Genomic DNA, 26,552 nt, shown 5'->3' with positions numbered 1-26,552 from the left:
CTTGCTATTATTCATACCTCGGGCTTTGTCCTTTAGGTGGGACTCATATTGTATTAAATATATTGGGGAAGATAAAGTCACAATGATTGTTATTCAATGTACGCAAGGTCGAAATGGGTACACGACAACCGTTGATTCTACAGATAATCCACGATCCCACAGCACTCAATCCCTGTTGTCGTTTCCAAGTGTTCACTTGCTTTCTTTGGTATTATTTTAGATTTATTTGATCAATCTAGGAATATAATTTCGGAAATGTGATCCTTTAGGGATTCATCCGCTAATTTTCTTTTTCTATGCAATCATCACTCTTTGGTTTCCAAGAAAGTAAATTACCAACAAATGACAGAAGATTTGTAAAATCGTGAACTAACAAAGTAACAATTAAGAGGAATTATGATTGGTTGCCCAAAAACTGAAGGGAGAGAAATTGAATGAAAAGTAATTTTTCAAACTGTTATGATTTGCAGAGGTTGACCGGAGTAACATCCCTGAATTTTTTTTTCTAAGGCTATTTATTAAAAAGTGACCTTAAGTAAGCAAATATCTATCTTAGTGCGGTGTTTCATCCTTAGCACACTCAAACTTCCCAAGTAAGAGAAAATATTTTTGTTGATCAGATGGGGGATTGTTGGAACCATTACGTGTGAATGACTCAATAACCCAAAAAGACAAATGTGTGTTGCAAAAGTTCCGCATTGCTTATTTACCATTATATGAGTGTGTATCAATCAAAAATTATAATTTCTATATTAACCATGCATATTAAACACTTATTAGAAAAATATAAGTATTTTTAGTGATATATACATTATACTTATACTTTGATAAACTTACAATTTAAGCTAATTTTTTTATAAAAAAATTTGGGGGCTTATAGATTCGCCACGGAAGACGATTCAAAAGAATATGATAGTCTTGTTGTTTTGGCATCGACAATGACAAATATCATAAAGTCTAGAACTGAGGCGCTCTTGAAGAAAACAAAAAAGCAGTTTCTTCTAAGCCAACAGTAATGAGAGCAGAATATGAACTTTATCCTAATCTCACTATTCATTATGGCTTGGTTTGAAGGAGAGGATAAGACTCTGTATAAGATAATATTAGTCTTTAATGAAGTTATCGGTTGTTTAGAAGATTTTTAAAATACTTGGTATGGTATAACTTTAGGCTAAAATATTATATATATCCTTGGACTTTCACATTTTTCTCGATTATGTCCTTAAACTATTGTTTTTCTTGATTCTATCCTCAAACTATTGTTTTTCATATCGTTTATATCCCGAGTCAGTTTTCTGGGGTTGACTCCGACGAAAACTTGTTGTTCCATTGCTGAGCCTGTTCTTATGTCAGTTCTATTGAAGTTACACTCGTTAAGGTAGTTAACCATATGTGGGTGGATCCTCCCAGCTACTTCCTGCAATTTGGGGAAAAAATGTCATACACCATTACACACTAAAAAAGTTAAGATAAGGTAATAGTATTTTGGCATACCCTAAATCTGCTAGGATTATTGGCTTGTCCTGCATTACAAACTATATCTGGACCTCTGCCACTTCTTCCACCTGACCCTCTCCCTTTTCCTCTAGTATGTCCTCCTCTTGTTCTAGGTCCTCTATCCCTCCTTCCACCTGCCTCTCTCCCTCTTCCTCTAGCATGTCCTCTTCCTCTATTTTGTCCTCTGCCAATCACAATTCCACCATCAACTTGGTTTGAAGCTGTAACTTCAGCCTTGCAAGTCCTTACATTATGTCCTGTGATCCCACATCTATGACATCTCATTGGTGTGGCAACTCTACTTTTCTTCATTGTTGATCTGGTCTCATCTTGTTCTAGTCTTCTCCTTTTCTTAGGCCTGCCCAGTACTTTTTTGGTTCGTGGTGGCAAATGAGTCATCTTCACTATCGTACGTACTATCACAATCATCACTCTCATCATGGTCACTCTCATTGCCCAATGCAAGTGCACCCACAGACCCCACATCTACCATTATTAAAACCTAGCCACATGCAACTGTTAGGGAAAAGGACAACAAAACATAACCCAATATAATTACACAGTTGGAAAGCGATATTATAGAACCACCAAATAAAAAATTGCGCACCACTCACCGAACTTTGCAATGGGTGACAGAAATCCCTAACAAATGATTTGCCTCTTTGCCAGCAACTCTTCGTTCAATATTGTCGACGTCTGCAACGTTTCTCTTTCCTGCTTACGAAGAGCAAACGATGTCATATAAAGAAAACCCTAAAAATTGGGCGGAAAAGCAATAGACTTTCGCAGGCAATTGCATATACGCGTGTTAATTGATTTTTTTTAACTACACGTGGATGCCACGTCAGCGTTTTCGCTGGAGTCAACCCCGAAGAGCTGACTCAGGATATAAACGATGCGAAAAACAATAGTTTGAGGATAGAATGAATAAAAAAAATAGTTTAAGGACATAATCGAGAAAAAAGTGAAAGTCCAAGGATATATATAATATTTTAGCCTATAACTTTATACAAAAGTGTTTCTTATACGATGTCGGTCGTAAAATATTAAAACACGTCCAACTTTTTTTACAAAGCCTCTACATAGCGCGACACTTTTAAGAAGTGCAGTTAATTTACCCATTGACAATGCTTATATCCAAAAGTGTCATAAGTTATACACGACCGTTTCAACAAACGCCATAAAATTTGTCAATTACAACACTTCTCATTATAAGTGCCATATATTGTTCCGACAATACAAAATATAATACTTACAATACCTTTCATATATATATATATATATATATGAATATTATATGCAGATGCTTGTATAAAAAAAGGGGTTTTTATCCATAAGATCAAAACTTAAAAGTTATATTCCAACAAAGACAATCTAAAAAAACCTTTAGAAAAAAAGACAAAGCCTAATAACTTATCAAAATACCCTCCCTCCTTCCTTCTCCTCCTTTCTTCTTCTTCCTTGCGCCACCATATTGGAAGTTGGTCATCCGATCATCATTTTTGACAAACGAACTACCAAAACAAAGCTCTAGGTCAGCCCGATCAAAGCCAGTCATCACCAACAGTAGAAAATCACTTGAGTCCCCGAAAAAGCTTCGTGAAATCACGATCACCATTTGGAAAAGAGCTAGATCCGGCCAACGTGGGCAACCATCAACACCTCCAATCAACTCCACAGACCAAGGCGCATCACCTTTGAGGTTTTATTGCTTTTTTGAACTTTTTTTCCATCTGAAATCGGATTTGAATCTGCAGATATTATATCTGTTTCGTATATGATATTCTATATGTTTTGTATATGTCAATATTATATATGTTTTGTATCTATCAATATTCTTCTGAAATCGAATATGAATATGTAAATATTATATCTGTTTTGGATCTGTTATAATATGTTACCGGTTTTGGTCCTTTTGAAACTTCAAACAGATAATATTTCATTAAGGACAGATAACGTTTTAACAGAACATATAACATTATGACAGATATCAAATTAATCGAAACAGATAACATATCACATGCAGTCTGTAGATCTCACATCAGAACCAAAAAACCACGAAAATCACCACAGAAACTGTCGAAACTAATGATGTGATGACAGATCGAAGGAAAACAACAAGATCTACAAGTCTCGTGGTGAGTATGAGTAGATCTAGTTCTAACACAGCAAAAATCCGGTTGAAAAATCACTAAAAAATGTCATAGAACTCTCGAATAAGCCACGAGGGGTAGAGACGAAGCTTCTGGCAGTGAAGACGAAGCTTCCGGCGGAGGTCCAAGATGAATCATGTGCAGGATGCATGTGTCATGTTTGAGGATGAAGATAAGGGTATTTTAGACAATAAAACCGTATATTTTGACTTTTTGTCATTCTTGGAATATTAGTTCAAACTATATGAACTTTATGAAATAAAACTTTTTACAGTGTCCATATTAGAACAAACTTTTCCATGAGGGACTTATCCTTAATTTTCCCTATATAAAATGACATTATTGGTTGACATCAATCACAACACTTTCTTCCACAACTGCCATCATTACTAGAACAGCAGTGCTAGGTAGCCCATGGGAGCCCAAGTCTCTTAAACAAAATTTCAAAATATTTTAACTCTCAAAATACATGTTAGATTTAGAAAAAAAAATTATATATTCGGAATCAACCTATAAAGCACTTTCTAATAAGATTCATTGTCGATAGGTTTTACTAGTTCATTCTTAATTCCATTATTTTTTTTCCAATGGAATTACAAAAACAACAGATTCAGAATTGAAAAACAATGAATTCTGAATTGTGTTTTAAAAAAAATAATGGAATCTAGACTAAAAAAATGGATTCTGAATTGTGCTTTAAAAGACAATGGATTCTGCATTGTGCTTTCAAAATCAATGGATCATGGACTATGTTTTCAAAAAAAAAACAAAATTTTGGAATAAAATAGTGACATTGAAGTTTCAACTATGTACCATTGTATTTGATGCATTGATGAAGAAATTTCATTATTCAAAAGCAATGGAATACCAGTATAGACTATGGAATTGAACTTTGTGAAGTCTAATTGCATTAAAATGATATATTAGAACATATTTGTAGTTGGTTAAAATAATGGAATTGAGGTTAAAACACTGAACCAGAATGTTTTATCCATTCATGAAGTAATTCCATTGTTTTTGAAAACAATAAATTAGGCGCAAACTGAGACGAAATTTAATAAATTAGTTATTTCATTGATTAAAGCTATTCCATTGAATTTCGACTCATGCATATGGTTATTCAATTGATTAAATCAATGGAATAACTTTATTAACACGGCAATCTCAAGCCAAATCATGTTCTTGCAATAAAATGATCTTTACCTAAATCTCAAAATGCAACTAAATCAAACAAGAGACACAAATCATACACATAATCCATACCAATGTAAACACTAATTTAGTAAAGCACAAAAGAAAATAATAAATAGAATATGATTCTCATTTACACTTTCACAATTTGATGTTAAAAAAAAAGAGTAAAACCCTCTAGCCCACCAAATCAAAGGCGGTAGAACTTTCTCATTTACACTTCCACTTGACAACTAACACAATCAGAGACAGAACCATTGAAAAGCAAAAAAAGATCAAGACCAAGAGAACCGAAATAGATCAAGAGTTGCCAATTGAAAACGGGAGAATCAAAATACAAATAGTTTAATCGTAAATCCGACGAGCGACAAGTCAGATCTATAATCGTAAATCCTATACAAGAACTAAACAGGAGCTTGATCTTCACAGATCCAACTGAAGAGATAGTGAGTTTTTGAAACCTTTGCAGCCCACGATGGTTAATCAACAAACTTCCTTTATCACCGCTAGATTTGCCTTTCTAAAGAACAGTGGAAAGAGAGAGGGATGGAAGAGAGGGAGAGAAAGAGAATGAGGGTGGAGGACACAATAGGGTAAATATAAGAGATAAATATGAAAATTTTGAATTTTAAAATTTTTACAGCTTAACAATGATATGGATATGCCACTTGGACGCCATGTAAACTTGAGTTGTGTTGGATTGCCACGTGTTGGGCTCTATATCATTTTCAATCGATTTAGAAACGGTAAAAGCTTCTCCCCACAACACTTTTTTTAGTCATTCATGGTTACTTTTGCATCCTAAGAAATATATTATTATCTGGAATTTTAAAAGACAACATGCAATGCAGCCAGACCCCCTAACGTTTGATCTGATTTTGTAAACACAAGCTCCAAGAATTAAAATTCTTAGAGCAACAATTTGAAACAATTGCTCTCTTTTTCCCTAAAAGGCTTCTATTTCTTTTAATCTACTTTTCATATATAATCACTGCTGCATTGCCCTAAAAATATTTCAAGATTTCTGTTTCTTATGACTTCACATAAAACGAAGATTTTTGCTGAGACATCCATAATAAAAAATTCCAGAATCATTTAGATATGCATAACTGCTGAACAGATTAAAGGAGAAGAAAGGAGGAATGTTATGACGAAGCCATTCTTGTTACTTCACAATGCCTTTGAAAATTCAGAGCTAGCAGTGCGAATTTCTGAACCGGAACATGAGCCACATTGTGCCAGATGATAAACTTTCAACTGTTCTGTGCATGTGAAATGCCTGACGACGATGCACCAGCTAGTTTCTTAAGGAAAGAGACGACATCATCTGATGATCCAAGAAGAAACCGAGCCTTTGTCTGAGGGCGCCCAACAGCACAGGAAAAGTAGTTTTCTCCTTTGAGATCAAGGACATTCCACGACATCTTTTCTGGCGATGCCCGTCGCCCAGTTCCAGTGCTATGATTTGTATATTTCCTCTCACTGTTTGAAGAAGGTCGTTGCATCCTACCTTGAGATGATTTTGACCCGCTTCTACTGGGTGGAAGCTTCAAAGCTCTTCTTTCACCGGGCGATTTCAGTCCATCAGTTGGCTTTGCTCTTCCAATACCACTGGAATCAGAAGGGAGCTCAGGCTCGAAGAAGCTGTAGACATCTTCATCCTGAAGCAATGAAGGAACAAAAGAATCAGGTGCAAGACAACAGAAGTACAGTGAAACACGATTCCTTGGTTACAATGATTGAAGAGCAGGCAATAAGTCAACTAATCTCTGTGTTATCAAAAAACAGTCCACTAATCTTTAATTAGAACCAATTAGTTTCAGATACAGAGTAAAAACCTATGCTTTGCCCAATTTAGAGTCTTACATTGAAAATTATCTCAATGTGGAAAACTCATATTGTACATTGTTCCAAAAGTAAACAATTATCATTCCAACGCCCAATATGTCCCATGTAACTTATTAAATGGTTGAAAAAAACCTTCAGACCTGTACTTTCATAATTACAGTGATAAACCTACATTCTGCGAAAAGAAGAATGATCAGATGAGATAAAACTTCCTCCAATTGACTCATGCACTTCAATGATATTAATGTATTTTATATTCTAAATAAAAAAACAACCAAACTGTTGAAAATGGATGGAAACACTGGTTCTTGTTATCAGCTGTTAAATCCATTGAGCTGCTAAACATGTCTGACAAGCGGCCACATGCTTCACCTGTTCAATACCAAGTTATTTCTTCTATCATTCCATTACTATATTACTATATTGTGATCTCACGATATAGAAGAATTTGTGCGTATATTTCGTATTACAATGATGTACAATATATAGTACCAAGTAAGCCCTGATTAAGGGAAACTAAATCAATCAAGGAAACCTAATTCAAGGAAATAATCTCTTTGAATCAATTCCTAATATACACTGCTTAATTAGAGGCTACATATTCTCCTAATTCCAACATTCCCCCTCAAGCTGGTGTGAAGAGATTGACAAGAACCTGCTTGACAGGAGATGATTGAAGTAAAGAAGGGTCTATCAACTTAGTAAACAAGTCCGCAATTGAGCCGATGAAGGAAAAAAGCTAGGGGTGATAATGCCAGACTGAACTTTTTCATGAATGAAATGAGTCGGACGACAACATGATGATAGACTTGTTACCACAGAAGAAAGAAGACAAGTCTGTCAAAGGAATACCCAGTTCAGTGAGGAGAGAACGGAGCCATAGGAGTTCACATGTACCATGAGCCATGGCACGATATTCAAACTCGACTGATGAACGAGAAACCACTGCTTACTTCTTGCTTTTCCATGATATGTAGTAGTAAGAGAAACAAGAAGACGAACTATAGTAAGTTTAGCAACCGGAGCAAAAGTGGCTCCAAAGTCTTTTCTGGGAATCAGGGTGAAGCCATTGGCCAAAAGACGAGCCTTATAGCAATCAACTGAACCATCAACCAAATACTTGACATTGAACACCCACTTACAACCAATAGTGCGCTCTCACCAGAAGGAAGATCAACAAGGTCCCAAGTGTGATTATGCTGTGGGGCATCCATCTTCACTTCCATGGCAGACACCCACTTAGGATTCTAGAGGGCGGAGTGGACTGAGCGAGTAATAAAATCGGAGTCAAGTTGGCCAAGAAAGGTCTTATAGGAATCTGAAAAACAATGATAAGACAAATACTTGGCAATGGGATGGTCAATATTACTCGGAAAACCACAACGGGAAGGAGGTGACGATCATGAGTAGGATAATGAGGGCAGAATTGGAGAAAGGGAGGTATTTGATTCCGGAAAAGATGTTGGCGGAGGGGCAAGAGCAGACAGGCACCGAGTATAGACCTAATCAAAGGGAACGAGAGGCGATGCACCACTAGCAAACATGGAGTCGGTGTAATGGGAAGGTGAGCGAGACACGGGTATAAGAAGTGATCTTGGAGACAATGAATGATGTAGAATGACGAGAGAAGGTTCCAAGGTCGGTTTTGATATCAGAGGACTACCTGAGAAAAAGGGATCAGTCTTCAAAAAAGTAACATCCAACGAGTGATAAAAGCGGCGAGAGAAGGGATCATAACACCGATAACCTTTAGACATAGATAAATACTCGACAAAAATACAGCGAATGGCTCTATCATCAAGTTTGGTACAAGAGGGTCTACGATTTTGAACAAAGCAGGTACATCTAAACACAAAAAAAGGAAGGGAAACAAAGTAGTAACTGGCCAAAGGACATGAACGGGTGCGCGCCTTGAAGTGCCTGACTTGGAGTACAGTTGGTAAGGTATATGGCAGTAAGAACAGCAAAGTGCCAAAAAATTTTGGGGACATTCATACCTCGAAGAAGACACCGAATGATAGACATGATGTGATAGTTTTTAAGTTCCGTGGCACCATTTTGTTCAAGTGTGTAGGGGCACATTAGCTGTTGAAGGATCCCATTTTGACCAAGCTATGTGCGAAACGTATTGGTGAGATATTCACCGCCATTGTCAGACCCAATGTTGCAAAAATCGCTAGTCAACCGCTAGGTGGTTCACGGGGACTAGGGATTAATTGGATTAATCGGGGACTAGTCGAGGATTAATCGTTTTGAGTTTTTTTAATTATATATATATATATATATATATATATATATCATATATAAATGTGTAAAAAAAACAATATAAATGAAAAAAATCATTTAATCAATATATCATCTAAGTTCAAAAAAATCATAAACCATATGTTAAAGTTCAAATATATCATCCAATCAACATGCTCAATGCTCAATTCATTTCAGGAAATAAGTATGTTCACCAGCATTCAAATTCAACACGCTCAGTGCTAGACAAACAACTAAATGGAAACCATGCCAGACAAACAAATTCAACATGCTCAATGCTCAACTCAAAACAAAAGAAACCTTACCTAGTTACCTGAGTACAGATTACAGAGTACCTCTTCGAGCCCCTCCCTGTGTGCTGCACTGACCCAAGCCCTAGCAACTCCTTCAATCTCTGACCGATACCACTCTAACCGTGCTACTCAAGCTCGAAAACGGGAAGGAAGAACACTGGTTGTGCCCTTGTGCCGCGAAAATGGGTTATGGGGAGGAAGCACTGGTTCTGTCGTGAAAATGGGAAGGAAGAAGCGATTTTAGGGCTGCATTTTTTTTTATAAAAAATCCATCCAAAACGACGTCATTTTGAATGGAAAAATTCAAAAAAAAAAACGCCTAGCCCCAACTAGGCCTACTAGTCAAGGCTTCATCGAGTCACCGATTAAATGACCCGATTACAGGATGGGCGCAGCAGCCAGCGACGACTAGCAACTAGTCGTCGACTAGCCCGATTTTTACAACAATGGTCAGACCGAATGGCACGAACAACAGTATTGTATTGAGTTTTAACCTTATGAATAAAATTAGTGAAATTATCAAAAATTTCATATTTGTTCTTCGTAAGATAAACCCAAGTACAACGAGTGTAGTCATCGATAAAGGTAACATAATAACAGCATTGAGAAAAAGCAGTAGTGGGAGATAGTCCCCAGAAACCAGAATGAACAAGACCAAATGTAGCAGGAGAACGATGCATGCGAGGGATATATGAAGTGCGGGTATGCTTGGACAATTTACGAACCTCACAATGAAAGTTAAAGTTTTTGCACGCTTTATTCAAAGGCTAAAAAAGCCAACATAGATATTGAAAGTTTGCATGGCGCAAAAAAGTATGCCACAAATCTAAAAGAGCAATGGAAAAAACAAAGGAAAATCAAGTGGAAGGATCGAAAACTCGTAGTGCAAAAGCTTGAAGACTAGACAATGAGAAATCAGATGAAGGGGCTCCCCAAAGCAATAGAGGCCGATATGCTCAAACCCCCTGCCAAAAATCTTCTTCAAAGTCGAGTCCTATAAAAAACAATGGTCAAATAAGAAGACAATAGCACAACTCAGGTGCTTGGCAATCCGACTTGACAGAAAGAAGATTATATGTAAATTCAAGAACATAATAAACAGAAGGAAGAGTAATATCTGGGGACAAGCGGGCACTGCCCTGACTACAAATAGGGAGAAGTACCATCAACAGTACGGACAGATTGGTTGATAGGAGTAGCAGAAGAGGTGAAGGTGGAAAGCTCACCAATCATGTGGTTGTTAGCCCGAGAATCCAAAATCCAAGTGGGATGCCCTGACTTACCATGGAAAGCAAGAGTACCTACTACGATAACAGCTGATGACTGTAGCAGTGTAGCTGAGCAATATGGGACTGGAGTTGGCTCAAATATGGTGAAAGAGGACTATAATCCATCTCGGCAAGGGCACCAACAATCTTAAAAACATAACTCAAACAAAATATTGTACCAGCAAGCTTGTATGTGATGATAGGTCACTAAAAAAAACGCTGGCAGAGACCACCAAAGACGTGCTTCTGACAGAAATCACCAAAGGAGAGGCAGAGACCACAAAATTAACAGAACTGTGAATATTGACATCAGAGACCACCAAAGGGGAAAGATGTGCGATCTAGGTTGTGCGACAGCAAAGTGAAAGTTGGATTTTGAAGACCCACGCAGTACCCACGGAACTTGCGAGAAACCTAAGATTTTGAACAGTAGCACCCATGACAAACAGTAGTTGTGCAAAGGTGTGCGATCTGGAGACGACTCAAGACCAACAGAGATCAATGACTGATACGTGAACGAAAGAGACACGTGACCAAAAAGATGCGAAGCGATAGAAACACGCTGAACAGAGATCGATGACTGTAAAAGGGACGCTATCAGAGATACGCCGACCCAAAGGGAGGGGCGCTTATAGAGATCAAAAGACAACCATACCGAGATGAAGAGTAATATCCGAAAGATGGTCTCTATGAAACGAGACCAGAAATTGAGGCCAGAAACAACAAAGGTCTTTGTTAAGCAAAAGGAAACCAGAGAACTCACGACTAGAGTTTGAGCACCACCGGAGGAGACTCGCGGTAAGTACCCTTGCTCCGATACTAAGAAGAATAGAAGAATTTGTGTGTATATCTCGTATTATGATGATGTACAATATATAGTACAAAGTAAGCCTTGATTAAGGGAAACTAAATCAATCAAGCGAACCTAATTCAAGGAAATAATCTCAGTGAATCAATTCCTAATATACATTGCTAAATTAGAGGCTAAATATTCTCCTAATTCCAACAGATATTAGCTCATATTGATTGTGGCTGCCCATCGCGAATATTGTACTTGCAGATTAGTTTAAAGGTTTAAAATCAAAATAGGGAGGTTGTACGCTCCTTTGGCTAGCCCATGAACTTTGTCGAGTGTTTCTATCCCCTTAGAACTAAAGGACACAGATGTACGAGCCTACGGCGTACACTCCATTTTTGGTTTGCTAAAGACTGTCAGAGATCATGATACTAATTCTTAGTAGTGGCTAGATTTTCCAAGAGGCATCCCACTATTCTTTTAAGCAAAATAACTGATGATGTTCTTAGAATGGTTAGAGCTCCTAAATTCCCTATTTCCATGGTCATGTTTGTACTCTCTTACAAAAATAAAGAACATCAATAGTTTAGCTGCTGGCTTATTTTTTTAACTCTAGAGAGGGTGACGAGAGGAGGTTTCTGGACTGATATTACTGTGACACTGATAGTTGTCTTAGCAGCTAGCACTACAATCAAATCTATATTCCAGATCAAACTAACTTTTCAATCTGCTTTTGCTAAACACTTTTATTAGCCCTAATATGTAAAATGATCACCCAAGCCCCCTACGTTCTACATCATAAAAAATGCATTCGACTTAAACGTCAGAATGCGAATGAGTTGCAGAAGATTTGTGATCACCTTTCCTAAGAAGTGTCCAATACAAAGGACATAATCAATTGGTGTTGTCATTGATTTACTGTGAACAATCTCTCCCAATATCCGATCAATTGCAGCGCCCTGAACGAAAATATGAAACTGTCAACTATGGAAGCAAATATCAAATACCAATCCATACAAGGTAGATTGTTACCTTGGTAACTCCTACTGCTCGAACCTCAACTGATCGGCTACCCTGGACCACATCAACTGATGCGTTAGATATTGGACCTGTCCACAGATGCTGTAACATATCCCTCGCTTGAAGTCTTCCAAATTCAACATCTGCAACCGTAATAACATGAAGACATTTATGAAGAATGTATCAAGAAGGGGACGTAGCACAGAAAAGAGGGTGAAGGACAGCAAATACCTGCATACTTGTAATTCCATACAAGTGATGTTTCATGTTTTTCAAAATGTGATCGAGGTGTTCGATCCGTGAAGTACTCAAAGACGTGCTGGAAACAGATAGTCAATATGGGGACTTTGAGGTTGGAATATTCAATTGATTTGCAATCTTAAAAGAAAAAAGAGACAGAGAGAGATACCTTCACACTCTCAACCCATTCCATATTTAAGTGTTCTGGCATTGTTGTCATCCATTCTCCCTTGGTATGACGTAAAAACATCCCATGTTCGGCTGCCAACCACATGTCAAACTCCCTGTAGTTCTGCAAGGACACACAGTTATGACATTATAGATAGTGCGTAGCAAAAAAAAAAATGCATGAAAAATTAATCAAGCTCAATTACTTCATCTAAGACTCTCCTCTCACTCCCACTGAGAACGACCACAGTTGTCTTTCCATCACTACAAAGTGCAGTCAAAGATCCTTTCACCTCTGGGTGCAATTTGAGTTCCATTTCTTTAATCTGATCACCTCTTCTCCCTAGAGTGTCAACTGGTTCAGTCAATGTTGCATTAAATCCCTGAAGTAAGAAACAACCATCATGATGAGGAAATAAAAGAATTCATAAAACAATTATCCACCAGTAAAAATTTAAGTATAGAACCCAGTAAAAGAAGAAACATGCAAAACTATATCAAATTTCAATTTGTGACGAAGAAAGGTTGAAAAGAACAAGCAAAAGGGATGTTATCCTTTCACAAAATTTGACACATCAAAAGCACAAATTCACAGATCTTACATAAACAAATTTCTAAAATTACTAACAGAAGATAAAATAAAGAGTCAAATGGAAGATCATGTTCACCAGAAAATAAGTGAGCAAATATGAAGATATGACGCATCATAGAAACCAGATGTCGAAAAGTAGGTAGCTTAAGAGGAGTTAACTGGGAGAAGGAAAAAAATCAACTTGAAGCAATCATTTTAGATTGGAAAGCATAAACAAATGCACTTGCTTATGTATGGTGAAGAGCTCTAGGTTTTGCCTCTCTCTTGAGACTAACAACTATAAAGGTAATAGGTGGGGGTGGATTGAACTTGATAGGATTTCACGACCATCCATGCTTAAAAAGCACAAAGTACCAACAACTGAAAAAAAAATAGAATCCAGAGATACCATGGCAGTCGATTGTAAAATGCACAAGGTACCAACAACTGAAAGAAAAATTATTATAACTGTTCTAGCAAATGGCAGGGCAATTCCACATTTGATACGATGAAGAACCAAACAGTACTTTATGCAGGCATCTCCTCGTTGCTACATTTAATAAATTTCTTTTGCATTCAAAAACAGTACTTCATTTTACGTCCACATGAGCGAGACCTAAATATTTTAGTACCATTGCATTACAGGTTACAATACTGGCAATACTTGCTCCCATATACAATCTAGAGTGACCCTCACCCATCCTTCGGAAAGCGTGGTTTACAAAGTTAAATATTGTAAATTATCCACTCGAAAGTGAATTACGACCTTTCATCTCCAGAGGCCAAGGATAACTCGTGGAACAAAGATTCTAAGAGGTATTATGAAGCAGCGATTACATACATTAACGCATAAACTACCATGCAGGTACATTATTAGATTGTTTACAAACAACTTTAACCACGGTTTCTTGGCTAAGAATCATAAGCACAGGCTTGAGCTTACCAATATGAGCAGTCGGTTACAGGACTGGAAGTATTGTTCAATTGCCTTGTTCTCTGGAAGACCAGGTGGAACTTGCCTTGTCCTTAGTTGTGCCTCAACAACAGTGTCATTAAGTTCACTGTCAAGTAATGAAATATAATTGAAACTAGAAATTGTAACAAATTTATATGGAGTTTCATATTGTAATATTGTATGAAAGATGAAACTTTATCATCAGTTTAAGATATGGCATGCTCAGCGAACTTCTCTTTCTTAAGGATTCTTTTAATATAAAAAGAAACTAATATCAAACTAGCCACTCCCTAGATGCTATTATGTTGCGCTACAGACATATCACCAAGGCTGGATATTATGAGTTTTCTAAATTGTGCTGAGGAGAATTTATGGAGCCCAAAAGTCAGCAAGAGGACGTGAGACATAACAGAACACTACTCAATTCAGGAACCAGATATCTAAATCAAGACCAAATATAGTTATCAAGACTATTATAGTTATTCATCAATATGTTCTTCATGATGACGCAAGAGCTACTTCATCATCAAACCCAAAAGTTTCAGCAGTTAAATAACAGGCCAATGATTGGTATCAAGAACCCTCATTATTTCTGAGAACCAGACTTGTGCGAGCCCCAGATAAAGATGGGCTTGTGTGTGAACATGAATCAGGTAACTGCAGAAACAAAAATATACTATAAAACTCAGAACATATCAATAAAAGTTCTACCGAAATAGGTACTGCTAGGATTCAAACGCATTGTAACTGACACATGTACTTGGACTTATATAATGCCTCTATTGTTGACTTGCTTAACAACAGGGGTATAATGTATGTAACGTTGAACATATCAGTCCATATCATCCCCAGAGCTAGACATGAGCTACTATTCAGACGGCAAAGGATAGCTTACTTCCATCCAGGAAACCTTGGTTCAAGGCCACCCCCTCCCCCTCCCTCATAAAGGCCTTAAGTATATAATTAAATATATATACATATATAAATATATATAGATCCCGGGACTCAGATTTGTCCAGGAGTAAATGCTTCCAGCGAGAGACCCTAGTTCGCATCACTGTGGCAAGAAAAACGATGGGCCCGTTTGGATCAGTTTTTTTAGGAGCATTTATACTACTTACTAGTATAAATGCTAGTTGACAACCTGTAAAACCCCAAATTTTTGAAAATGATATAAACGAAATTCAATAAAAGAATTGGGTTAAGGATTTAATTTAGAAGAAAGTGGAGGGGTCGAAAGAGAATTTTAGAAAATATAAATACCTAGCATACGAGTATATGTATCCCTATATTCTTTTCATTGTAAAAAAAAAAAAAAAACTAAATACGTATAATTACAGCCTCTCACGAAGAACAGAACTTGGCTCACCCTCAGCCGCCGGAGAACTTTACCGAAGGAGACAATACAAGTCAAGGTGTGTGATGTTTGGTGGATTGAGCCGAGGATTAAAGAAATTGTAGGGAAAATTTTACTGGTGAGTAAACAACTCTAATAGGACTCGTGTTAATTGGGTGGATGAGTTGGTTCAACATGGATTGATTGTTGTCTGTTGATTCTTGATCTGGGTAAAATATGATTGGCAGTGTGTTAGGGGAGGCAAATCGGAACCGTAAAATACGTCGTTGGGCTGTTTTGACGGGGATCTAACAGGTGAGCAACTCACCTTGAAAATTTATGAAGTAGTATCTGTGACGACTTGGGATGACTGGGTGTCACCACTGTGATGCCGACCACGGTGGAACTCCGGTTCCCTTGATGATGGCCGTATGGTCATGTTAGATCCAAGTCACCGAAGTGGCTGGAGAAGTTACTGAGTCACCACAAGTTGCAGGTGAGTCGTGACTCACTATTGGTGTGGGAAAGACTTGGATGTTTCATCCCTGTAGAACATGGACCTGACTCCTGAGCTGGGAAATTTTCCTTGGCCCAAGTGTTGTCACATGCATGACAAGGCCCACGTTGGCCATAAGATGAAGTGTGGCCATTTGGCCTCTTGGCCATTAAAGTGTGTTAAAAAAAGAAGAAGAAGATATTCAGCTCTTATAGGTCATCAGCTACATAAAGGTCCTTTGACTAGATTTTGACTTGGACCATGTTTACTAAGGTTGACCAGTAGTTTTGACTAGTTAAATACTGGAAAAAAATATTCAAATAATCAGAATTTGTTTGAATTATTTAATGACTGCTATACGTCGGTATATTTTTTTAGGAGATTGAAGAGACGCAGTAGACGGTTTAGCTTTATTTGTACTGCTATCGAGGTAGGGGTTCTGATTATCTTTGGCTTCTAAATACCCAACTTTTCGATTCATTATAAATTTTGGGATATTATTCCCCTTGTTATATGCTTGCTTGTTGAACTCCTTAATGTCATTTACATTGGGAAATATTATCATTTTGTTGTCTCCGATTGATTCGTCTAGAGCTTGTTTTTGATGTTGGGAGTTTTGATTCCATGATATGTGCCATATGCTTTAAATTCGCTTCATTGGATTATTACTTGATCATATTATTCATTGAATCACCCTATACATGAATCAGGTTATATGGTTGATTGTATGTTTGGATGGACTGGGTTGTTGAGTGGACGTGTGTGAAACGTGATCACTGTTTGGGATTTATCCCTTATAAATATATTACCCATTTGATAGTACGAGGTATCTGATCACTATTGGGATTTATCCCCTTATTTGTGCCCATTTGATTGTACGGGGCATCGTTGTCGGAATTTATTTCCTATTCTATTACCCATTTGATAGTACGGGGTATAGAGCACCATGACCTCCGTGGAGGAACCCGGACTATCGTGTGGTATTGGTTGAAGGTGAATATTTGTGATGTTATGCACATTGGAATGAGATGTGTGTTAGTTTATTCATTTGTATACTTATACATTCATATGGATGGTGATGGTGGCATGAGCATGTTCATATTATTCCTACCTATTCTTGCCTTACTCTTGCGTTGTTTGTCATTGGGATTTGCTCTTTCAGTATTCCACATAATGGATATCGGAGTCCTTATCGGGTATTATACCCCTACTGGGCTATTTAGCTCAGCCTCTATTTTCTTTCTTTTCAGGTGAGGATGGGGATGGCGGCCAACATCCCGAGGCGTGAGCGGTTTCCCATGGATACAGTTGTGGTTTATGGGTAGCATAGAGTTTGATTATTAAAGACTTCCGCTTTGTTAAAGTTTAAAGAATTATTAATTATGTCTTAATGGATTTCTAAATGCATTTATTCATTTTTTGGGATTATATTAAATGATTTTGGAGGATTTGCACCGATGGTGTATGTTTTGGACAAATTGGTAATTCCGCAGACCCCCTCCGAGACGGGTCGTTACACAACCAAACAACATTTTCATTGCACATAATTTGAGGCACTTTTTTTGAACATTTTCTACAACTTTTCAAATGCTACTTGTTTGAAGCATTTTTATAGCATTTGAATGGTAATTGTCTCTTTCGTCCCCAGTAAAACTTCTTATGCCTATTATACCCATATGCTTTTATTGATAAATTAATTAATAAACAAATTAACTGTTATTAAAACTTTAACTAATTAATTACCTTTTAATAAATTAAGTATATTTAATTTTTATTTCATTATATTAAATTTAAGTAACTTTAAATTAACTATTATTTAAATTTTATTTGATTATATTAAATTTATAAATTAATTTTTATGTTTCGATACAATTATTTTTCTCTATTACAACTAAAATATATAATACCCCTGCACGTAATTTATCACAATATGCTACACAGAACAAATGTTTACAGCAAAAGTTCAACCAAACACCTACCTAGCATTCAAGCAGCATATCTGCTACTAAAATTGTCCAGCATTTCTGCTATCATCATTTCTACTGGAATATCTGCTACTTTACAACTGCTCTATCAAACTAGCCTGATGTTAGTTATGCTTGGAGGACCCATCCAAAGTGTCTGGGGTTTAATTCAAAGCACAAGGTTTCCCTTCAAAAAAAAAAAAAAAAGAGACCACTAGCTAAACTTAAGGGAGAAGAGATTATATATATAATCAGGTTGTTTCTAGTTGAGAGTTGGTTATCAAAAGTGTCTCCTTAAGTATAAAGACATTCACTCCTCAGTTGCCAATAAAAACATAAACAGTTTTTTTACTTTTTTTTTAAATAGGTGGATGAGTTTTTCCAAGCTGTCATCTTGGTGGAAATGTCCTGGGACCATGAAAAGGAATGCCATAAAGTTTTGTTACTAATACCAAAGCATAAAATAGGCACACAATTGATGATGGGGAACCTAGCTAGAATTCTATTGATGAGTCCTCATCTTAATTTAACTTGGAGATTTTACGTCATTAAAATACCCTGCTGTTTAATTTAGGGTTGTAAACAGTTGGTTATGGTCATTTTTTTTCGGTTTTTTGACACGAATTTAACTGTACCGACAATCTGTTATTTCAGTTATCGGTTGGCTCTTATCAAAGAAATATGTATTCTTTTTGAAAATATCCGACCAATTGAGTCAGCTATTGACCGTTACGGTTATTCGATTATTTTCTTATAGCCAGCCCTAGTTTAATTTACATAGCAAAGATATTTTGGACAGCCTAAAATTGTAGAATATTTCTGACTTTATATTATGCGTCTTTTGGATTTATCTTTACAATGCTCGGAAGATGATTATCGTCAAAGTAGTATTTCTTTGTTTTCTCTATTAAAAATTCAAGCGCTTAAAATGAAGAGAGAGTTACTAGAAACAAGAACACCTTAAATGATCAGGATCACCAGGAAATCCATATGAATATGCATGTATAAACAATAATATAACACATGAATGCGCACCTTTGGAAAAAAAAAATTCAATAACAAAAGGCCACCACTAGACGAAAGAGCTCCCTCTAACACCACCAACCTTAATCTGTGAAGAATTCTAGTAACGGAAACGAACAACTAAAGTCCTTCATTTTTTCTTTTTCTTTTTTTGGGAATATCCGAATAATTTCCTATTTCCTCTCTAAACCAACAAGCTCAGTAATTTTGCAATGACATATTTCTCCAACAACCATCATTGATCTAGAAAGTGTAAAAAGCACAAAAACATATTCATAAAATATCATGCAAGAAGAAATCCACAAATGCAATCCAGAATCCCGTAAATGATTTGCCACTAAACCTTTATATTTACCTAACAAATGTCTCAGCCCATTCTTGAGCAGTATGGTTTGTCACATGAACAAAATTATGCCGATGTCGCTTCTCTCTGTCCTCGGCCGGCATATTCAGAGCCAGACCAATTGAAGCAGCAACCTCTGTAATGTTCCATGGGTTCACCAGAATTGCTCCAGCACCCAGAGACTGTGCTGCACCAGCAAACTACAATACACATCTATTAAAGTCAGAAAGAAAATCCTAGGAAGCAGCGCACCATAAATTTTTTCTAATAAATGATTAACATTTGCTAGATCAGGTCATTTAAACTACAATAAACATCATAAGGTTTGGTTATAATCATCTATGTAAAACAGTAACTAAATTAAACAAGAAGCATTATTTGTCTACATGCTATGAGATGAAGTATCCTCTGCATGATGTGGCTGTCCAAAGGAATGGTTGACTCTTAATAGTCTTAACTACTTCGTTTCAGTACTTTCGTAAATTAATCGAGTGGTTAATACTGCAGCGTAACCTTGATTTCCTATAATTTTTAGAGTCTTTGTTGTTTAGGGTGGTTTAGATATTAGGATATTAATGTGGATTAAAGATTGCAGGAAGGGCTCCAGTTTTAGAATGGTTAGTGAGGAGTGTCCCTTTTAGTCGGTATGTAGTGCCATTTGAATACCAGTAAATAAAAATATTGAATTCTAAAATGCCTTGCTTAAAAAAATCATAAGAAAATGCATTATTTGTCTAAATGAAATTCATCAAGCCATTAATTATTAAAAGGGGCGCGGGATAGAAATACAATCTATGAAAGTAAGTTAAATATTCTGTTCAACGTTATTCTCCTCATTTTCTTACACAGCATCATAAATCATATAACAGTCAATTTTTCTGCCAACCTTTTTGAAAATTTCATTCTTCTTAATTTGGACTCTGCATCTGAATTAATCAGAGGGGATATATCTTGACAAATCAGAATAGTAGATATATCTAGGGAAAAAAAAGTTATAGATGTAACTCTATCTCGTCACTGACTAAAAAATCAGAAGTGATAAATAGCTAAATGACCAAAGTCGAAAATCTTTAAATGAGTTTAGCTTGTCTATGCCATTAACCATTAACTACCTCACGACCATCTTCACATACCTTTGATTTGAAAACCTTCAACCTTCCCAAAAACTTAGTCCTGTCAAGTCTGACTGAGATAAATCAGAATTATTGTTAATCTTCCTGGTAAATTCTCGTCTGAATTTGCTGGTATGTAGGAATTTTGAATATTATACTAATAAGTATTTCTATTAATCTTTCAATAGGTTATTTTCCTAAGTCAAGTCATAGTTATATAATGGGAGTCTTATTAATTTATTTTTTGGGAATCCTACTTTTGTTAGAAGGAAGTTTTTCTAGAATTAGTATTAGTAAGAGTCTATAAATATATGTGGTTTTAATCTCTCAAAAATGATGAATGAATGTTTAAGATTAGTTACTTTCTCATTCAACCCAATAAGGTAACTTGTTGGGTTGTGGCATTTCACATCATTATACATATTCTAACATTCCCCCTCACATGTGGGCTGAGCAATCCGACAGCCCAACACATGGGCTACTCTTACACAAAGCCCTCACTTGGGGCAACAACAAATGGGGGTTTGAATTACATTACATAAGCTAGGGTTTGAACCCAAGACCTACTGCTCCAATAACATATTAAGATTGTCATTCAACCCAATATATTTTTACATTGTCATTCAACCCAATAAGTTAACTCGTTGGGTTGGGGCATTACACATCACTGAATATATAGTTTTGAGAGAGTTAGCTAGCATGTGATGTGCTTTCGATTCTAGCATCTGATGTGCTTTCGCTTGTGTGATGCAATCTTCCTTTGGTGTGATGCCAAGGGACCTAGGTGTGATGCTTAGGTTCTCCATCTTTTCTTTACTTCATTTTCTCTAATCTCCCTGCGATTTCGGGTTTGTTTCTACTGTTTTAAAGCCCTAATTGCAAGTTGATTCAAGCCCTAATCATCCAAAAACCATGATTTAACCCTAATTGCCTAAAATCCCTCGCAAGAACCCTTAAGTACGAGGTCAGCGAAGTTTTCCTACATCACTTAACCTTCAATTCCTTGATGCTCAAGTGAATTCTTAATATCCTCATCACCAAAATATGAAAAAGGAAGTGCTGGCCGAAATGAAGTTCATAATCTCTCCTAAATTTCAAATTTAGACTCTTGATCTTTCCATATACAGCATAATGTTCTAAGTTTTAGTCCAATACTATATGTAGTTAAATGTCTTTGAATCTGTGACATTAACCCCATAAAGCCACAATGATAGGAAGCATCAGATCAGATTCATGTCTATAAAACCAACTCTTTTGATTCACCAAAGTATAATGAGGTGAATAAGTAATATTTATTTAATTTGACTTGGCGAGTGCTAGAATTCTCGTGTAATCATGCTAGCAATGATACCCACGAAATCATCATCATCTGAGCCTTTATCCCAAAATTTTGGGGTCGGCAACACGAGTCTATGAGAACATCATTGGAAATCCACCACATGTATTTGTTTTCACCATTCATTTCTATCATGGATCATACATTCATCCACTCCTATTAAATTCATATCATTTCTTATAACTTCAAGTCATGTCTTTTTAGGTCTACCTCGCTGTCTCCTACTCTCTCCTATAAAAATTCTCTCATTCCTCCTCACTGCTGCACCACTATCTCTACGTTGGACATGCCCAAGAAATAAATAAATAAAGTACAGCTGATTTGCTTACGAGCATCTAGAGGGAAAAAAGTATGCATAATCACAGTTTTTCCAAGTTCGGTAGTTACCTCACTGAGAATGAGAACCCCTTTCTTCGAGTCTTGGCATGCCACAAACTCATAACTTACAAGATTCATTCCATCCCGCAAAGAAGTAACAAGTGCTACATCTGAAATAGCATAAACTGGGTTATCATTAGTGAACTGTGGAAGAAGGGGAAAACAGGATTGTAACTGAAATTTACAGCAAGACTTCTTATGTAATCATGTAACACTAAATCAACGTACACGAGAGGATATAACTGCTAATATTCTTAGAATCAAAGTCAGGTCTGAAATTTCAACATCTGAAATTTAAGACTCCAAATGCAATTAAATTGATGAGTGCATTTCAAAATTTTCATATATAGTTCATCAACTACAATATTGATTTGAAATCCACAGTGATAGCACTTGTATAGCTGAGTTCTTAACATATATAAAAAGGAAGAAAACTTGAGAAACAATTAGAGGGATAGAAAAAACAAAGTGAGAAGTGTCTGTTTAATATATTGTGGAGGTATATTGTGGAGATTGTACCTCATCAAAACACACACACACACGTAGATCTAAATGCATGTGTATATTGTGGAGGTCAGCATAAACCCCTTACAAACATAGCAGCACTAAATTATTTCCTAAACTCCAAGTTTAATAAAGGTAAAAAAATATGTGATTTCATCCCCTCACTCTTCAACTAACTTCGCCAATCTTTGCATGTGCAGTATCTACAACCGCAGTCCTAACAATTATGTCCACAACCACTGTTTACCCTTTACCTTATGGCATATTCTCAACTATTGTATTACAATGCTCACTTACCAAAAAAAAAATCTTCTTAACCACTAACAGGGTCAGTGGCGCAAAAATAAAAGAAGAAAAAAAAAAAAAGAGAAACAACTTTCTATAATCAAAATTGAGAGCAAGAAACTTATCCCATGATGTTGCTTTTTCATGAGAGTAAGCTGCAGTACTTTCATGCATTATATAAATCAAAGTGAGCAGGTTGCAGTTTTTCTAGCATATATATTTGTGTGGGTGAATGTATGTTTGAATGAATAAAAAATATATAATTGTTAAATACATCCCACATTGATTAGATGTGGGTATTTGGTGCATAATATAAGCAAAACCAAATTCCTAACTAACAACAACTGGTATTCCTGGACCTCGTGGAAAATATGCATTAAAGGGAATACATATCAGTTCCATCAAATAAATAATGACAAAAGAAATGAGTCCGGAAATTCCAAACAAACAAAATAATAAGAGCTCCTTCCATGGAAACATTAAAAATTCATTTTCTTATTTTATTGGAAAAGAAACAATAAAAAAAATCTTACAATTTGAACTGTGAATTGAAGGCCTAGAGCCATCAAAGAAGGTGGAATGCCGAAAAAATATGTATCAGAGAAAGAGACTCAGGAAGTTAAGTTAAAAACTAATACCAGTAACAGCATAGAGCGCACACAATGCATGGAAATCGAGGGAGCGATCCTGTGGTACAGAAGAAAAGCCAATTTAGAATACATGCTTGGCTTGTCGATTATAATGCTCAACATCAAAACATGGAAGAGAAGGCACATAAGATGCGAACACGTTGAAATTACAAAACGCAGCTCCCGACTCTTTATTTATTGAAAAAGTTAATAATAACTTATATATAAATTATAAAGTCAAAGACAGACCAGGTGATGTATTGGAACAGCAGTCAATGTTCCAAATCTTCCATTAATGCGCCCAACAATTTCATGAACTTGGCTTGTAAGTTTTTGATCTGTGAATATGGCAAATGAGATATATTGATACAACAATTGTAGGACATAATAGCTACCTTGTGACAAGTGGCAAAAGGCTGCGTCAACTACTTATGACTGCACGACCTCAGACTACATGTAAGCATTTGAAAGTCAATAAAGCCTACGGCTAGTCAGAATTAAACTGTCGCAGAAGAAGCAAAAGTGTTTATCAGGATCCAAGGGTCCCCGACATCCCACCCTTCCCCTTCTCTCAAGGAGTACACATGTATTCATCAACAGATAGACCGTTTCATCAAGATCGTGTTGAATCGACAAATTAACCTTTGGTAGCAACAGGTAATGGATGTTCCTCATTTTTCTCCTTAAAGCTTGTAAACACATGAAACTACAAATCAGAATGTAGCTCCTTACACGGAAGAATCAATTTCCTATCCTTAACATGTGTTGAGCAGTTGAAGCAACACACAGCACCTGTAGCACAAATACTCCAGCAAGGGAATATCATTTCAGCCTCTGCTGTTAGACTGCAGATTAATCACACAAGTCCTGTTGTTTTTCTAACACTGACCAACCATATGACAGCAAATAGAGTAATGCAGCTACCCTAAAAATTCATTAGCCAATTCGAAAAATTGTAAAAGTCAACTAACAAACCTCTAGCAATCCATTCCACTCATATATATTTGCTTTCGCATGACACATGGTAGACTATATCCAACCCAACCATCACTTGGGAACACTATATCAATTGGAAAAATTAGATGTATCCTTGCAATTTAACTTTTCTATTCACTATTACAACATAACTAATGCTACTTGATTTATTTTTTTTATCGACAGCACAACTTAAGCCAATAGAATATAAAAAGAAAATAAGCCAAGAGGATATAAAAAGAGATAAATAAGCAACGCACTAAGCACTATTGTACAAAAAAATAGATAAAGATGTTAGCAATCATACACTCAGGAACATCAGTCCTTGTAGGCACCGCAATTTGCAACAGAACAACCTTATCACGCCAGGTAGGATTTTCCTCAAGAAATTTCTCAAAAGCCAGTATCTTTTGAGGAATTCCTTTAATCATGTCGAGCCGATCAACACCTAGCATCACCTGCCAATTCAGAGCAATATAATATTCATGTCAGATACTATATATAACTATGAAACATCAATCAATGAAGTAGCCAAGTACTCCATATTAGAATTTAACAAAGTAAAAACAGTAACTATAATAGCTGACATTATCGCTGCCTCCATATTTAGCTCTTTTTGTGTTAACCAAACCCTAGACCATGCATCATCATTAATAGGAATATCTACCCAATCAAACAGAGTGTCTACCATTGAAATTTTTTGCATTATAACCCTCTGCATTATTCTAAAGTAAAATATACAATTACTTTAGTGCATCTCCTCCAGTCCAATCCCAGCAAACCAAAAATAAAAAAGAAAACAACATGCTGCTGCTACTCAATAAAGCAAAATACACAGTTACTTTTGACACCAAAAAAAAATTGACAACAAAACAAAAGACAACCAAATTAGAGAAGCTTAAAGCATACAGAACAAAATCTAGACAAGCAATGGAGATATTCTTCACCACCCTCCTTTTTATTAACACCAATGCAACATTTATTCACACAATGGCCATGATTCTGTTGAGAATAGAGTACACCACACATAAGATAGCAAACAATTCTACAACAAGACGAAGGCAAGAGATCTGTACAATAAAACAACAAGCTCAAAGAGCAGGTGACCAAAAACATATTTAAAGATGATATAGATGCAAATTTCACCAACATTAATTCCTCCTCTAGCTTATTAGATTCCTCGTTTATAAAACCCATCGACAAAGACCCACCATCCTTCATAAGAATCAGACGCCACCAAATCGGAAGAGTACAAAACATATCCTCATATTCCTTGTCTTTGCAACTATAAGAGTTGAAGACAGTGGAGGATGGTCAGAGGGGAGCATAGAATTACCTCATGATGAATGACAGGCACAGGTATGATTCACTACAGAAACTTAGCCAGGAATCAAATCACAATAGGACTTAAGTTAAGAGTTGGTTGCATATGCCTTATATTAGATATTTAGATTGCCATAAAAAAGATCAACTCAAGCTTCAAAGTTTGTGGATCAATATGGAAGCTTCATGCTGCTAAACAAACCAGGGATCATAACTCTTTTATCATGTTGATCAATAGTAGAAATGAAAAAAAAAACAAAAACAAAACAAAACCAAACCAAATTGGTCATCTGTATAGCTTAAGAAAAGCTCAACATGATCTTGACAACACACATATTATCAAAAACTTATTTTTGCATAGAACATTAGTGTTAATATTTGCATCAGCAAAAAATGCAGCCCTGTTGCAGAAACTCAGCAAAATAGTCTATGCTTCACATAAAATGAATCAAAACAATACTTCCAAATCAAGGACAGTATGCAGGAATGGCAAAATAGTTAAATCATATTTAATACAACTTATAGGCATAAGTTGCAGAACTTTATAAAATGTCAGATATTTATAAAATGTGACAACATGATT

At 36.2% G+C, this 26,552-nt stretch overlaps 1 protein-coding gene across 8 annotated transcripts in view; it reads right to left on the bottom strand.

Annotated features, from left to right (window-relative positions):
• Positions 1 to 5,801: 5,801 nt before the first annotated feature.
• The window catches only part of LOC119985672 (alpha,alpha-trehalose-phosphate synthase [UDP-forming] 1-like), a 32,640-nt gene continuing 11,889 nt past the window's right edge, over positions 5,802 to 26,552 (bottom strand). For 3 of the 8 annotated variants that reach the window (XM_038829979.1, XM_038829982.1, XM_038829981.1), the window contains 12 exons: positions 24,954 to 25,104; positions 23,921 to 24,009; positions 23,681 to 23,729; positions 22,263 to 22,378; positions 19,440 to 19,627; positions 14,254 to 14,371; positions 12,946 to 13,122; positions 12,741 to 12,863; positions 12,563 to 12,650; positions 12,344 to 12,474; positions 12,172 to 12,270; positions 5,802 to 6,502 (listed from right to left, as the gene is read on the bottom strand). In XM_038829979.1, the coding sequence (XP_038685907.1) occupies positions 6,095 to 6,502; positions 12,172 to 12,270; positions 12,344 to 12,474; positions 12,563 to 12,650; positions 12,741 to 12,863; positions 12,946 to 13,122; positions 14,254 to 14,371; positions 19,440 to 19,627; positions 22,263 to 22,378; positions 23,681 to 23,729; positions 23,921 to 24,009; positions 24,954 to 25,104 (1,737 nt within the window). In that variant the 3' untranslated portion in view covers positions 5,802 to 6,094. Of the gene's footprint in view, positions 6,503 to 9,259; positions 9,457 to 12,171; positions 12,271 to 12,343; positions 12,475 to 12,562; positions 12,651 to 12,740; positions 12,864 to 12,945; positions 13,123 to 14,253; positions 14,372 to 19,439; positions 19,628 to 22,262; positions 22,379 to 23,680; positions 23,730 to 23,920; positions 24,010 to 24,953; positions 25,105 to 26,552 lie in introns of all 8 variants that reach the window. The other 5 variants (XR_005465114.1, XR_005465113.1, XR_005465115.1 and 2 more) reach the window with 5 other exon arrangements.

The sequence above is a fragment of the Tripterygium wilfordii genome, chromosome 19, assembly GCF_013401445.1.
Source record: "Tripterygium wilfordii isolate XIE 37 chromosome 19, ASM1340144v1, whole genome shotgun sequence".
Classification (NCBI taxonomy): Eukaryota; Viridiplantae; Streptophyta; class Magnoliopsida; order Celastrales; family Celastraceae; genus Tripterygium; species Tripterygium wilfordii.
The sequence above is the reverse complement of the archived record's forward strand: the minus strand, read 5'-3'. Positions and strand labels throughout refer to the sequence as shown.